The 16,745-nt window shown below is 40.4% G+C and overlaps 2 protein-coding genes across 3 annotated transcripts in view; one reads left to right on the top strand and one right to left on the bottom strand.

Annotated features, from left to right (window-relative positions):
- Positions 1-3,475: 3,475 nt before the first annotated feature.
- On the top strand, positions 3,476-12,436 carry haspin (histone H3 associated protein kinase; the record flags this gene model as incomplete). The annotated part of the gene is made up of 16 exons (XM_083983904.1): positions 3,476-3,511; positions 4,800-4,873; positions 5,598-5,749; positions 5,832-5,957; positions 6,759-7,459; positions 7,908-8,043; positions 8,235-8,374; positions 8,705-8,896; positions 9,012-9,097; positions 9,276-9,338; positions 9,432-9,523; positions 9,759-9,838; positions 10,313-10,401; positions 11,256-11,398; positions 11,509-11,611; positions 12,028-12,436. The coding sequence occupies 16 exons, from the start codon at positions 3,476-3,478 to the stop codon at positions 12,227-12,229; spliced, it is 2,415 nt and encodes an 804-aa protein (XP_083840030.1). The 3' UTR covers positions 12,230-12,436.
- A 1,367-nt stretch (positions 12,437-13,803) lies between these two features.
- The window catches only part of fam184b (family with sequence similarity 184 member B), a 23,282-nt gene continuing 20,340 nt past the window's right edge, over positions 13,804-16,745 (bottom strand). For both annotated transcript variants that reach the window (XM_083982775.1, XM_083982776.1), the window contains exons 17-18: positions 15,909-16,309; positions 13,804-14,418 (exon numbers count right to left, since the gene is read on the bottom strand). In XM_083982775.1, the coding sequence (XP_083838901.1) occupies positions 14,346-14,418; positions 15,909-16,309 (474 nt within the window). In that variant the 3' untranslated portion in view covers positions 13,804-14,345. The remainder of the gene's footprint in view (positions 14,419-15,908; positions 16,310-16,745) is intronic.

The following is a 16,745-nucleotide window of genomic DNA, read 5'->3' as shown; positions in this document are numbered from 1 at the left end:
GTTGTAGCCTAGTCAAGTCGGCTACATGCTCTGAACAAAAGAAAACAGGTTTATGCAAATTTAGAAGAAGATTAATCTATTTCATACAGACAGCAACTTAACGTGCTTCACAGCAGAAACACATCTCCTATAAAACAACACAAATTCATCATACAACAAATGAATAACAAGGTAAGCAGATAAATGCATGCATGTAGCCTATAAATTGTAATTATAACAGTAGGCTACTAGAAAGGTTTGTTTTGTTTTTTTACTCACTCTATTATTATTTAGCCTTCTAACACACACACACACACACACACACACACACAGTATGATATATTTTCTCCAAGTGATGCATTAGCCTTTTTATAGGTAGGGATAGTCTATGTGAAATATACTCATAGACAAAGTTGTATACCAGCTATGAACAAAAGAAATGTAACAGGTTGTGCAAAAAAGAAGACGATTGATAAGAGCACATTTCATACAGTGAGCAGCTCAATGTGCTTCACAGCAGAAATATGCCTACATATAGGCCTAACACAAATTCATCATACAACAAACGAATAGCAAGGTAAGCAGATAAATGTATGCATGCATAGGTAAATTCTAATTATAACAGTTCAATGCAAGGCACAGACAACACATGTAGCCTGCAGATAAATAGAAACAAAATTAACCAGTGCTCAGCCTAGTAAAAAATTTTGCGGAATATGCATTTGTCCTTCTTTGTCCTGAAAACAGAGCAGGATATATAGGAGACATTTTAGTGAATAGTAGGCTGTTTTGTCATTGGCCCCTCTGGAGTTGCATATTAGAAGACTATCACCTTCAAGCAACTTTCAAGTTTGTGCAAAAGGATTTTCATAACATTAAAAAAAATCAAGAGTCATTGGTGCCTGGGAGGTATGAAGGTGATCAAACAGCTGTGCCTTCACAAAATAATTGACATGTTGCATTGTAGTTAATCTAAAACGGCAAAACCACAAAGTAATTATAATTTAAATGTGTCCCATTTGGTCTGGAGACAAAGAGGGGCAGCTGGGCCAACACAAAGTAGTGCATTTAACAACAACTGTGATACAAATCCAACATTGCCTTTTTTAGCCTGAACACTGAGTGAAATATCCTAATAAGTAGGCCTATTTGAAAGACTGCCATCTTTGTAGTCCTTGACTGAATCCTTATTGGCATGGTTTTGACTTTTAATCCAGTGCCATCAGCTGGTGAAAATTTGTATGTGTCCATCACTAAAATTCATGACAAGGTACCTACAAAAAATAGCTGTACTGGAAAATACTGCTTATGCATGTGTAGGCAGATACATTTCAGCATCATAGGCTAACTTATCTTGTTTCATTTCTGATAAGTGCCCACTGATTGTAATGGGAAGATTAAATCTGTCCACAGTGTTCAATATTCTGTCCTTTATTTACGAAAACATGAATTTTCCTGTGCAAAAATATTTATTTAAACTTTATTTGTCCAGAAAAAATATACATGATGATACAATGTTCAACATAGGTTACACAAAACTACAGTAGCCTACCTAAATATCACAACTAGGCTGTGGACTGTATGAAAGACCACAGCCTGATAGAATAATGACACCTGGTGGTTACTTTGATTTACTGAGTGTAGGCTCCATGGATGTATTATATTATCCATGGTAGGCTCCTTTTATTTTTTTTTACAGTCTATGCTCCCAACCGGAGAGAGGATGGCGTTCAAGCTATGGTCAACACTTCTTCATTGTAGTCTAGTCCTTTTGCATCCATGGTGTGGTTTTTGCGTCTAGGCTATTACGTACAAAAATGATAAAAGTATAAATAAAGAAGGAAGGACGGAACGAAGGAAGTGAATAAAAATACATTTATTCTATTCATATTTATTTATTCATTTCTACATTCATTTGTGTATTTCTGTCAGTAGGCTACGTTACTTCTGAGCCAAATGTAACAAACTATTATTACTCCAATCCGCCAGGTGGCGCTGTGTTGTCATGGCCACCACATGTTGACCAATCAGCGGCGAGTGCTGCAGTTTGAACAAGAAGCGGGTCCAGCAGATTCACGTTGGAAAATAATGAGAAAGAAAAGACTTTGCTGTTTTCGAAACCGCATACTACCTATTCTGATAATCATGGAGACGCTCCAATTAGTGTATTTGTTCACTGTTAACGTTGTGTAAATGCGCTTGAAATTGTTTTTGGCATCACAGTGAACAACTGTCGTCTTTGGTCTCCTCTGCTTTTGGAGAAAAACTAGAAACATTAACGTTAGGTGTGTGTGCAGCTGTAATTATAACCATGAAGTCAGTGAAGCCGGTTCTTCTGAAGACGTACGGTAAACAGAGGAGGCAGCTCTCCGCCTGGATCTCTCCTGATAACCGCAAACAGGCCTTCGACAGCACCCTCTCCACGGACGGCGACGGCTCCGTGTTTGAACCCGCAAAGAAAAAACCTGCGGGGAAAAGGTAACTTACGTTCACGTCCACAGGTGGCGAGACCTGTCCTGTCATGATCCTCCTGTCTCGTTATTAGTGCATGTTAGATGTCATGAGGTTTGACTGTCGCTTTGCTTTTGGGTGAGTTTAACCATTTAATACATTAAAGGGAACATATTATAATCTCATGTAAGAAAGAAGACGATCAAAGTCATGCTTCATGGGTGGTGTTTCTGTTTTTGTGTCCACCCCTTCAATGCGGGTAGGATATATAAATAGAGGCACCACATACTGCAGCCTCCAAAATATTCATAAAATTGAAACTGAGCAGTAGGCTCCTTATCAGTCACAATACATTGTATTTTCTACTGTTAAAATGTGTAGGCTATATATTGCTATTAGTCAGCTTCTACTTCAAATATGCTACTTTACTGTATGTCATATAACAGAGCCACACAATGAACCAATTTACCAACAAATGTTTAATATCATGTCTTGACTGTTCCTTATGTCTTCATCTAGAGCTAGAACAGCACGTCCTGCCAAGACAAAGGCCATGCGATGTCTGACAGAGAAGAGCAGTGATGTGGAGAATATCAGTGATGAAGAGAACGTCAACATCTCCTCTCATCCCTGTCCTCAGCCTCCTCGGCAGAGCAAGACAGCAAGGTCTTTAAACACATATACACCTGTCAATTCAGAGTGTCCTTGTCATTACTTCATCATGTGCATTTTAACATACACTTTTAATAATTTACCAGTTTTAGATTCTAAACATGACAGTTACTTAGATAATTTGCATTATTTATTACAGTTTGAATTATTTTGTAAAATAGGGCTCATTTAATGTCTTTCTTATTTTTCCTCCATAGCATTTATATTCTTGCTAAATTAACTTTGCTTATTTGTTTTTGTTTTTTTTTTCCATTAGAGTGAGGCCGTCCAGTGTCTGTACTACTAGATTGGTCCGTCCTGCCAAGAGAAAAGTTCCCTTGTGTCTGACGGAGAACAGCAGTGATGAGGAGAACATCAGCAGACCCTCTCCTCCATGCCCTCAGCCCAGCCAGCAGAGCAAGACCACCAGGTCTGTGTACAGCCAAGCATGAGCAGCTCACGTTATGCAAACACAAATCGAGGAGTTTCGTCACACTGCATGGCTTTGTCTGTAAACACAGACATCTGACTATCCATTTTAGAATGACTATTTTCAAAGTCTCATTCAATACCAAGTTTCGATTGTGAATGCTATAACGTTAAACCACTGGCTTTGTTGCTGATTTTCTTCCTTTTCTTTTCACATTTGATCAAACAACCTTTTTCAAGGTTTGTTACTGAATCAAAGGCACAGAGGGACAGTAAACCTAACTCTACAACTTAATACGAAATCGCAAAAACTTTATTCCTGATAACAGAGACTACAAAGTGCAACTCTGGCACAGATCTGCAAAATCTCAAAGCTCTTCTCTGACTTTCTCTTGTTACCCTCTCCCTCTGTGGTCCTCCTAAGGGATGCAACTTACACAGCTTTCCATGATTTGTCTCAATCTTAAATATTGCTGAGTCAAAGTTACGCAGGATTTTCTGGTCTAACTCCAAAATATTGTTGAGTCATCACACCAGACTCACCACTGTAGCAGTAACTCCAGGGAATAAAACCTCTATGCTGACACAATAGTTTACTTGTCTCTACTCTGTCAGGTTGGTCTCTCTTTTTTCTAAAAATCTGAACACTTTTTATGTCTAGATGTATAATCTATAACTATAAGTGGTATGATTTATTGAATACACATCAGACCAAATATGGATATCATGAACACCAGTTTTCTTCAACAGTAGCTTACTCAAATAAATATCAAATGTTGAAAATATTGACAAATTCCTGTTAGCAGTTGAAATCGAGCTCATTTTGTCTATCTACAACCCAAAAATATTTTCAGATATGTGGTGTGATGCAAAAGTGCCATTTAAAAAAAAATAATAATGTGGACAATATAATGTACACAAACAAATTTCACAAAGCTGCAATATAATGTTAATAAAATTCCCCCTGCACAGCCAGAATGAGACCCCGGTGGTCACAGGAGTGTATACACATATTTACATAATAATATATTTCTTGTATCATGTGTGTTTGTAAAACTTGGAGATAATGTTGTGTAGTGTGGTGTTTGGTCACTAGAAGTAGGCTATTTAGCACACCTGTGTAATTATCACGCCTGCTAATTAATTAGGTAATTAGGTGAACCTGATGAAGCTGGAATAAAACGCTCAATAAAACTTCAGCAATATAATTTGTTTCTCTCACCTGAAATGTGAAATGTGTGTTTCTGAAAAGATTTTGTTGTGTGTTTGTTTGTTTTTCACTCCAACAGGAAAAGCCGGCTTATATCTGCTCCAGAGGCTTCGATGGCTCAGACAAGACAACAGGTTCTAATGACCAGCAAGAGTGACGGGGATTCAACGGCTGCTCCAGAAAGTCACAAAAAAACATTTCAAATGAAGAGAGACTCAAAGTAAGTTCCCTGTGAGTGTGGAGAAGTCTGGACTCTTTGATTCAGCCTCAGCAAACACTCTTCTCTTCAAACTCACAGATATAATGGGAGCATTCCCAGGACGTTCATGAGTGCTGTCCACAAGTGGACTTTCCTGAAGAGTCTGCCTGGTCTGCAGGCTTTATTGGGAAATTACCCACAATCCACTGCAATATGGATAGGACAAAAACTGAAGTAATAATAATTATAAGATATTGTGGCTTCATGAGGCAAATACAGTACATAATATAGGTGGGCTAAGTAAATTGTTTGTTTTCTACATAGGATGTGAGGCTCCTCATTGTAACATGTCTAACATGTAACGTAATATCATTTTTCGCAGCTCGTGTCTATTAGCTGGTAAGGTGTCGTCAGTGTCAAAACCGTTGAAACATGCAGAAAAATATGTTGAAATGATTTACAGAGTATCTGATGTAATTTTATCTTATTCGAAACACGAGGTGAAGTCTGCATATGTGGACGGACATTTCTGTAACCACCGTTCTTTTCTGCTTGATGTCCTCAGTGTTCCTTCTGTGGGCCGCTACGTAACCCGCCGCAGACGTGGGACTTCTGCCAAACCCAAACTCCCTCAAGCATTGATCAGTATACTCAACTCCTCCGATGACTTTACTTCAGGAGGCCTGTGTGCCAGTGGGGTTCTTCAGTCTTCCAGGAGGAGGATGAGGAGGAAGAGGAGGAGGCTCCTCCCAGCCCTCTTGGTTTCGAGTGCAGAGAACTCAGTGAATGCTGCAGGGACTTCCAGCTGTACAACCCACCCCCTTCGAGAGGTATCCCTCAATGAGTCAGCGGATCGCAGCCTCGGACCCTGCCTCAGGAAGCCAATATTTTGCTCTACGCCCTCAGCCGCAGGCTCCTTCAAACGTCCGCAACTCAACCTCTTCCCCATCAACAAATCCTCCACCTCTCTGTCCATGTCGGTGAGCTGTATCGGCCCTGTTGGCCGCCTCTCTGTTGAGAAGCTGCAGTCAAGTCTTGGTGAGCAAGAGCCAGACCGTCATCACCATGAAGAACCCTCTGGCGATATATTTATGAAGCCTGAGGGGTCTAACTGGAGAAGTAGCTGTAGCGAGGAAGTCAAGAGCCACAGTGGAGACTCAAAGACAAAGAATGGTGGGAAATCACAGAGTCTAAATCTGCTCTCTACGGACGCTGAAGGCAGTAGCGATTTTGTGTCAGCAGCTGGAGGGTTAGAGTGGCTGATAGAGACTCTGAAGGAGAAATGTCTGACCGAGTCCTGCACAGTGCAGCTGGAGAGATTAGACAGCCTCACTGTGACTCAGCTTTGCAGTCAAACAACCTACTCATCCTGTTTGGGACTGTCAAGTTCATTTCACAGCCAGCAAACAAATAAAGACCTACTGTCTGTGGACAGCAGTCAAACTGCTGACCCGTCGCAGTCTCCAGATCCATCGCTTAATCTTTATTTATCTATGACAAACAATAAAACAAGAGAATATTTACAGTCAACAAATAGTTTTGAGTCATCTAAACAGGCCGCTTCAGCGACTGACAGTTCACCATCATCAGCATCAGAGTTTTATGACGAATCGACCCACCACACGGAGAGCAGTGTTGACTTTACCATGAGCACACATATACCAGCCACCAGCCCTGTGCAAACACAGGTCGCTGCAGTACAAGACAAATGTCTTGATGAGAAATGCAGCGTTCAGCTCAAAAAAATGTCCCTGTCACAACTGACTGTCGAACAACTCGATGGGTTCACAAAGGAGAAAAATGCACGTGCGACTTGTGACAATGCGTCCGTCAGTTCAGATGCAAGCAAGTCTGAAAACGAGCACACGCACAATGTTGACAACCCGGAAGATTTCACACGTTCAGGAGAAACCACCGAGGGAATGACGCTGTCTGTTAGAAGGTCAGTAAACGGCAGCAGTCCAGTATCACGGACACAGTTCACTGATCCAGAAACAGAAGGAAAGGCAGCGGCGCTCGCAATGGCGCTGAAGGAGAAATGTCGATCTGCACAGCCTACTGTTGTGATGAAGAGATTAACTCCATCACAGTTGAAAGAAATTCTGCAGCTCAAAGTAAAAAAGCTTGAATCTCCCATACTTGTGTCAGACTCAGCCAGTGATGAACACATGGAGAACGACCGCCAGTCTGAGAGCGACTCCGATCGCTGTGAAGGAGAAACGTCTGTCAAAGTCAATATGAAAAAGAGGCGCTCAAGCAGCTCTGGGGGGAAGATTGCCTCAGACAAGGAGGAAGTTGTCAGGAGCTCCTGTGACGTTCCATCCAAAAGAAAAAAGACGTCTCTGGCTCCGAAAGAAAAGAAGAGGAGGAGCGCGTCTTCAGAAAGATCTGGGACGACCAGGAAGGCCTGTGTGAGCGGCCTGAGTGTGAGTCGCTGGAAGAACACGAGCAGCGTCAGCAGGAGCGGGTGGGCGGGTCGCCCCAGGGCGGCGGACTGCAGCATCAATGAGCTGATCCCCACACAACGCAAACAGCCAAAGGTGAACACGGTACCACTGCATCTTTGTCCTTTTACTACTTTATAACGTATTCAAGGACTGTTTTGATCATTTCTTTGCCACTGTCAGACAAAATAAGCAGTGAGTAAATTCAGTTTTTAGCTGTGGGAAACTTCTATGGTTCTCTTCATTTGATGAAAGAAACTTAACCACCATATGTTTTGTTTTTTTCATCAGGTTTCCACTAAGAAAGTATATTCCTAAATCACTTTAAAACTACATTCCCAACCAACTGTAATGAAAGGTTAATGAGAGGGATTTGAAAGGAGGACGATCATTTATTCATAGAGCACGTTTCATACAAAAAAGCAACTTGCCGTGCTTCACAAGAGACAGAACATGTCAAAAGACATAAATGCAATGTGTCATTCAACAAACAAACAAAATGGCCACATGTGGAGCTAAGCCATCTCTGCCTCTCTGTGTGCAGGAGCCTGGAACAACCATGAATTTCTCCACCCCGTTGAGAACGAGTCCGCTCAACCTCTCGTCCCTGATGGCTGAGTTCACACCAAACACACACACCTGGAGCCGACTCAAGGCCGCTCTCTCTGTTCATCGCAAAGGCACGTTGTAACGCACACACTCTCGCCTCACCAAGGTGTAATTCGTCACTGACTTGTTCAGGGTTGTAACCATTTTGTAATTCAATTTAAAGCCACCACTTCAGAAGTGCATCCTTACGTCCCATCCTCCAATTGATTTTTTTATATTTTTTTATTTCCTCTCTCTCTCGTCTGTCCTTCCCTCTCTTTAGTGCTGCTCACTCCGAGGGGTTTACACCTGTCTGGCTCTCCAGGAAGGACGGCACTAGACCTCAGCCAGGATCTCTTCGCCACACCTCGGCGGACGCCACTCGTCAAACGCTTTCGGTCACAGCTGCACCAGAGTTCTATGGTACAACGCACAGTTTATATATACAACTATTACTATATAAGTCTAATGTCAGTTTTTAGAATTTGCAGTTTACCCCCTTTTTAAATGTTGAATGTTTTTTGGCACATGTCACTCCGGCCAATGACATTTAGGCTGTATTGCAGCACTTATTTTGGCCCAACACTTTGTGCACACTGGTTGTGCAGGTAGTAAAACTGAAATGCATCTGCCCCATCTGAGAGACAGACCACTAATGTTATGTAACAAATGCATAACACGGAGTTTCTATCCCTCCTTTCTACGTACATACTGATGGAAGTGTTAATGCACATCTCCTGTCTTTTGTCACAGGCTGTGTGTGAGGATGCAGAAGATCTGCCAGATGCAGAGAAGGTGTATGCTGAGTGTTGCCAGCAGCAGCCTCTGGCCTGGGAGGAGTGTATTCTCCCTCACCGTATGAAACGGTGTGTTAAGATTGGGGAGGGGACCTTTGGGGAGGTCTTCTCCACCACCGGCGCCTCAGGAGACACGGTCGCTCTCAAAGTACGTGTGTTTGTAATGGTAAAAGCTAAGAACCCGCATAGTTCAATAAGTAAAGTGTTTAGTGCAAATAATGTGTGTCTATTCTGCAGTCAAACAGTGGGTCTTGTCTTGACAGATAATTCCAGTAGAGGGCAGTGAGAAGGTGAATGGAGAGGAGCAGAAGACCTTTGGAGAGATTCTCCATGAGATTATTATCTCAAAGTAAGTGTAAGGAGTGCAAACTAAGACTGCACATCAGTCTGCTTCATTTGTTGCAATAGCCACGAGCACATGTGTCTGGAAGGAGCTGTGAAAACAGAGGTGGGGGTCTGAATGATTTAATCTGGTGATGCCAGGGCCTTGCTAACCAGAGAGTACACTCTCTATTTTTTCCTTCCAGGGAGCTGAGCAGCCTGAAAGAGAAGCAGCACAACCAGACTCACAGCTTTATTGGACTCAATGAGTAAGCACTCCCTCTGGTCCTTTGTCTTTTTGTCTGCTAGCGTCTCAGCGGTTCGGAGTGTTAATGTGACTTGATGTGTTGTTCCCCTCGCAGTCTCCACTGCGTTCGAGGCTGCTACCCTCCAGATTTCCTGAATGCTTGGGACGCGTTTGACCAGAAGAAAGGCTCTGAGAATGACAGACCAGGTCAGCGAGACAAAAGCATATTAACATTTGTTTCACATTCATTTACACAACACATCTTTGATTTTGCCGTGACTCGTGAAACTCAAAAACACTTCTTTTTTTTTTAAGATTGTACATTATGTGGCAGTTTGTGATTAAAATACATTTTGTAATTGAATCCCCATGAAGACCATTTCCAACATTGTTCAGCACAACATATTATAGAACCAGGTTGTTTATCTTCTTTCTTGCACAGATTTCTTTGAAGAGGACCAGTTATTCATAATCTTGGAGTTTGAGTTCGGTGGCAGCGATCTGGAGAACAGCAACGGAACGGTAAGCACGCCACATCACAATGACAACTACAGTGTTTTGTTGTTATGTTTAAGTTTGTTAGTCATGACAATCACTCCTCAAAACAGCCAGAATTTCAGCTACTGTCTTCAAACAGAAGCATTAGACTCTGCACTGCTCTGTCATTACACCAGCTTTAGCTCATTACTCTTGCTTGTGAGTTGTAAAGATGTGCTTAAACATTCATGAAGAGACTGCAGGCATAAAAATAAAAGTGTCCTGAATACAGTCATTACAACTTAACGTCAAGTAGACGTTTAAATATGTATGCTGGAGATGATGTTTGGCTTTTGCAAACACACAAACACTATCTTAATCTATTAACAGAAAAACAACACAGAAATATGTATATTCTATGTTCTAAGTTTATAATTATATGATTTGCTCATTTGATTGCTTGCCCTGTTGAAATAAAAATGCAGTTTATAATTCAAGGCTTTCTCCTGTGTCTTCAAGCTGGCGTCCTTGTTGGCGGCAAAAAGCATCCTTCATCAGGTTACTGCTGCCCTGGCTGTGGCTGAGGAGGAGCTACACTTTGAACACAGGTGGAGCTCACACACACACACACACACACACACACACACACACACACACACACACACACACAGGGATACGTTAACAGCATTAATCTCCATAGTCCATCATTTCAAAGCGCAATTAACTTTCAATAGTGATAGTGGAATTGGAAATGTTGGGGGGGGGATTCAAATATCTTATATAAACAAAACACTAACCATTGTGGTAATGAAGCTGGTTGGCATTACTACAAGTATTTCTCATACATAAGTTATATTATCTTGGTAGATTAAGACCTGCCCAGGCAACAGTCTTATATAAAGATGAACACATGTAAATTATTATCAGCAAAAATGATCATGGTCATTTCCATACATACATGTATAATAAGACCATAATATTTATAGGTAGGGTGATTATTATTACTATTATTATTATTATTATTATTATTATTTTTTTAGAACCAGTCTGAAATACAAATTTGTGAAGCTCGGGGTTATTCAGGCTCCACATGCAGTGCAATGCAGCAAAAGATCATTCAAACAAACAAACAAAAAGAGACATGACCCAGTCTGAATGATTGAGCAACTATCCATTTTGGTGTAATTATTGAACAATTACACATAATATAGCTTCCATTACGCTGATTTAATTATTAATATTTGATGTACACTATACAACCAGAATGCTGTGCAACTTTCTTTCAGTTGTGCACGTTAAATTTGATCAACTGAAACTCCAGCTGCCCCAGCAAGTGTGAAATGTGGCATCCAGTATCGAAGCCAACTCAGTGACACGTGCTGTGTGTGTGGTGTCGGTGTAATGGATAATTTGATGGTGTCCTGTAACTGAACCTTTATCCCCCCTGTGCTGTTTATTACAGGGACCTCCACTGGGGAAATGTGCTGGTGAAAACAACCAAGCAGAAGACGGGGAGCTTCCTCCTGAATGGAACTGCTCACTCTGTTGAAACTAAAGGGGTGCTGGTCCGCATCATTGACTACTCTCTCTCCAGACTGGAGATTGGTCAGATATTTTTCCCCCTTCCTCGTTTCCACTCACTGCCACATTTTGAATGACTTGTGCTGTTTAAATAATGAATACTCAGTCAGCACATGTTTTGTTGTTGCCTCCAGATGATCTGACGGTGTCCTGTGACATCTCGAAGGACGAGGAGCTCTTCATGGGTCAAGGAGATTACCAGTTTGACATCTACAGACTGATGAGGCAGGAGAATGGGTCAGTATATTTACTGTATGTGTCAGTGACTAATTCGGAAACACCTCACTGTGACATTTAACGGGAGTGACAAGGTGACACACAACTTTATCCTGTTAAACACAAAACAAGAGGGATAACTGAGACAGAAGACGTATTGATTGGACTTTGTCTTGAAAAATCAACACGAAGCCTCGAAAGTCAAAGCAGCTGATTAGAGTTTTCAAACAATGAGGCTTTTCTTCTTCTTTTGATAAGATGGATCTGTGGTTTGTATGATGGACTGCGTTTTCATCCAGACAATATAAATTATTGGTGAGAAGAGGATCAATGCCACTCTCACATCCATCTGATTGGTATTCAGCTGCAGCTATAACAGGTTAACATCTCAGATTCAGGATCCCCTAATGATTATTTTTGTTCTTTGTCTGTGTCAGAAACAACTGGAGTGACTTCCACCCCCACACCAACGTGCTGTGGCTTCACTACCTGTGCTCCAAGCTGCTTTCCATGAAGTACCGTGGCTCAGGAGGGAGGGGTGCCAAGGACGTGCGAGAGGAGCTCACTCGTTTCTATGACAACGTCCTCCAGTACAGCTCTGCCACTGAGGTGCTGAAAAACTGCCCCATGTTTCAGTAGTATGTAAAGAAGCCCAGCTAGAGACTGATATTAGTATGAAGGAGGCACAATGTGTGAGGGTTAAGTCAACGTCCATTAGTCAGCGATTGGCCGGCCACCCCCATGACCTCTGATATTGATATGTAAAGACGGTTATTGATTCCCTTGTAACGCAATGACAGAGATGGAGGTCACTTAATGTACAGAGTGTGCAGAACTGTCAGTTGACAAAGGTTATTAAAATAACCATGTGAAAATGATGTATTCATGTGTTCTTAATGGAACTTATTTATACCTATAAGCTGCATGTTTTAACTCGTTTTTAACTTCTTTTTTTTGCATCACTAGCATAATGCAGGAAAAATAATGTTTAATAAATTTTTAACACTGTCTTTAAGTGATATTGTGCTTGCAATTTCTGCACTCCCCAGTCTGTGTTAAATTAATCACTAACTCGCCTTTGTGTATTTAGAAAAAATGACAAAAATTTCCTTGGTCTATCTGGTCAGATGTGAGGATTTGCAGCGTAGCATAGGACTCATACAGTTCTTTGTAAACTGAGTGTCTTTATGGTCCCTGGTGTCAGTTGAATGAGGTATTGAAGTTGTCACCTTGGGACCTGAATGGTAATGTGCATTACTTTCTGACATTAAATAGACTTCATAATGTCAAATACATCAGCAGATTCAAAATATAAGGATATTGGCCAATATATCATTTGAATTTTAAAACCTTAGAGGTCTATTTGGATTATAATGTATTACATATGGCATTTGTGTTCATTAATAGTTTAATTTGTCAGGTATTTAATGTGATGAATCAACCAAAAACAGACATTTCTGGCTGCAGGTTTTGAAAAAAGTCTCTTGTTTTGGTTTTGTGTATTTTACTTGTCTGAGGTAAACGGTAATATTGGTTATAACTTTTATCTGTCAGATGACAGTAAATAGGAAACTCAATGACTCATGAACATGTGTAGATGAAGCTTATACATAACAGTTAATATAATTTTGTTCATACAATTTTTCATTTTTAACCTGTTAATGCTTTCATCAGTTTTCTGCTGCTCATCTGGGTCCACACAGTGACAGCTCATGACACAGGTTCAGTTTGCATAGATAAGTAAAAAGCCCCACACACCCCAAATAAAGGTCCTTGTTGTCTATTAATGGAGATCTTTATATTTTCTTTATAGATCTTTATATTACCCGCAGTGATTCAGACATGTTATGGTAATGAATTAGTTATATTTGTACATACAGTAACAATATGATATAAATGTCAACGCAATATTTGGAGGTTTCAGTTTCAGCTGCCCCTCCTTCCTAAAATAATTTAGAAATCTTTGAAAAAAAAATCTGAACACCTCAGAAACCCTGCTTATCAATATACTATGTCAATCAGTTTTCAATTAATATTTCTCTGCCATATGCATTTTTCATATCCATACCACCCACCTCAAACATACTGTAGGTAACATCTTGAGCGCTGAGGAGGAACAGACGTTATACAACATTCCCTTTTGCTCTTGGTTAAAGCCCACCTACAAAGAGGAGACTCTTACAAAAACAAAATATTTTATTCAATTTGTTCATTAAGATTTTTATACATTTTTGCATTGAAACAAGCTTCATTTTGGTATGGTGAGTCATGTGTGTCCGTCTTGACGAGGATCTTGATTGAATATGTCGAATGCTTCCATACTCAAAGACACACTTGGTTGTAGATTTTAAGAAATGTACACTTGCCTGGAATAACCATGTGATGAGATCAGAGCAAAAGTTGCATTAAAAAAGGAAGACTGCTTTAAAAAAAACACATATGGAGACATTCCCAACTATACAAACAAGATCCGGCAGGCCTATGTTCTGAGAAGAGGTCAGGCATGTGTTCGAGAAGCACTTTTTGGTTGAGCTTTGAGGTGACGTTTGAGATGGCCTTGCTGGTGATGAGCCCATATGTTTGTTAATGTTGTTATATCTGTGTGTGTGTGTGTTCATCTGTGTTTTAAATATTTTGTGTGTGTGAGTGAATGTGGAGGCAAACAGATGTGTAAAAAGCAATGAACTGTATACGAGGAGATGTACTACTTGCAGCTGCTGTGTGTGCGTGTGTTTGTGTGTGTGTGTGGTTGTGCTCAGAAGGAGAAGTATTTGGTGAACCACTCCTGCCTCAGCCCCTCTGTCCCCCTCGGCTCCAGATATGGGCCCCTACAACACACAAAACACACACACTTACAATTGAATATTACATTGTATTTACTTTTAAATGATTAAAAAACACACATGTAATCTTGAGAGGTGCCTGGTTGGGCTTAAAGGCAAACTTAAAAAAAAAAAACACAATCGAAAACTGTAGAAAAGTACACACTGACGACTCAAAACTCAAATCCAAGCAAATAATCAAAGGTTAATTTAAGGATATGTTCATAAAAAAATCTAACTAAAACTACTATAGTAATCATAAAGGCTTTATGAAAAGTGAATGTCTCCTAAATTTATTTCATAGAGTAGGGCCAGGACCAATATGGGATTTTTAGGATTCCGTTATCATCTTGATAACTGATTGATTGGCCAATATTCCTTATGTTATATAAAATATATATAAACACTTTTTTTAGTGATTATTCAAATATATTTTAAACAATTGTGACAGACATGTATTGGAGGCTCAACATTTTGCCATTTATTATTAAACGATGTTTAAAATTGGCCTCAGTGAACTCTTGAAAAAAGACAGAATGGATAAAACAGTGAGCGGACATCAATTCTATAGAGTCTGCAAATTCACCTGCAAAGTCTGGTTCAACAAAAGGGTTATCGCATCGAATCTGACGTGTCTGAGAAAGACTCAATCCGTCGGGCCGCAGTTATAAAAGCCTTGGTTTTTTTCTGCTGTTGACAGTAACACTAGTTATAACTTTTCTTGTTGCTGATTGCAGGATGTCAGGAGACATTTTACATCTTTAAACTAAAAGTGAGATTGGTGCGACAGTGGATTGTGCTGCAGGAGGCTCTTAAATCATGTTGTGTGAAGTTTCAGTCAGCACCATCAGACCTGCAGCAAACACTGTCACCACCACTGCCACGGTGCCAGCCAGGCTCATCGTGTTGGTTTCAGCAAAAACACAAAATAACGCAAAGAATTTGTGATTTTTAACCTGTTAACCAAGCCATCCATTTTATGTAGCTCACCTCAAATGGGTTACATCATTTTAATAAATATATCTCTGGGGATTAAAGTTGTATAATGCAAGGGAAAATTCGGGAAAAAATATACATAATACAGTAATAAAACATTCTAAATTCATAATTTCATACTTTGCAAGGCATGCCTGTGAAACACATACTAAATGGCATGCTATTGTCTATCAAAATGTCTTTATAAAGCTTTAATTGTAATCTGATTAATTCTTACAGAAAACCTAGAGGTCAAACTTAAAAAAAAAAGAAATAATTCTGAAAATCTATTTGATAACTATCTGTATAAAATATACAGGGCAAAACTACAAATTAAAGGCAAAAATATATGAAAACTCATAGCTAGCAAAATGTTGTCAAGAAAATACAATCAAATCCATGGTATCTTAACTCTGTATTTGCTGAAGTTGAAATTAATGCATCAGAGTAATGAAAGTGCAGCTTTTCCTTCTTTTTAAATGTGTAACATTACAGCCAAGTTAATCTCAAAGTGTCCATACCTGACTGACTGGGCCTGCAGGTGTGCATGGGGCTCCTGGCAGGAGGGGGACACGTATCGGATCCCGGTCTGCGGTGACGGGCAGACGGGTAGCGGGGCGGTGGGAGCCGGGGTCGGAGGGATGCAGGAGGTGCGGGATCTGGTGGAGCGAGAGAGGGAGGGGGAGGAATGTTGGCTGAGGGAGAGGGAGGTGTGCTTGTGTGGGAGAGAGGAGGTGGAGTAGTGGGCCGAGGTCTGGGGATGGGAGCTGGACTGGTGGGGTAGGGTCGAGGAGGAGTGCTGCTGATGGACGGAGGAGGAGGAGGAAGAGGAGGAAGAGGACTGGGGGAGGAGGATGCTCCTGTCATAAGTACCGGCGCTGGGGATGCTGGTGACACGAGGAGGAGACTCCACGCGCTTCCTCTGTCAGAAGAACAAACAGGTGAGTTTATGTTGGAGGTTGTTCATTTTAAGTTTGGACCTTTTCATTTGAATGACATGAATCACAAAGCACACAATGAAATTAATGTTATTAAACCAAACCCATGAGAACTAACAATTATAATCCTTACTGTATTTCTATATCTTATGTATGAGGATCAGATATTAGCTATTTATGTATTTAGATTTCACAGTTGAAACTGATCAATATGTCAGTCTGGAAGAAGAAAAGAGGATTTGTTAAGCTGAATTATAAATAAAGTCAGTTTTTTTGTTCAAAGTAAAAAAAAAAATAATTATATTGACTTTTGAATATGATGATGCAAAAAACTGATCACGCATGAAACATATGAATGCGTCAGTTAGTTTGAGAAAATATAATCTGTAAATTAATTGCTATGTATTTTGCACATAAATG

This window comes from Trachurus trachurus, assembly GCF_905171665.1.
Source record: "Trachurus trachurus genome assembly, chromosome: 1".
In the NCBI taxonomy this organism is placed as follows: domain Eukaryota; kingdom Metazoa; phylum Chordata; class Actinopteri; order Carangiformes; family Carangidae; genus Trachurus; species Trachurus trachurus.
This window is presented reverse-complemented; position numbering and strand designations above follow the sequence as displayed.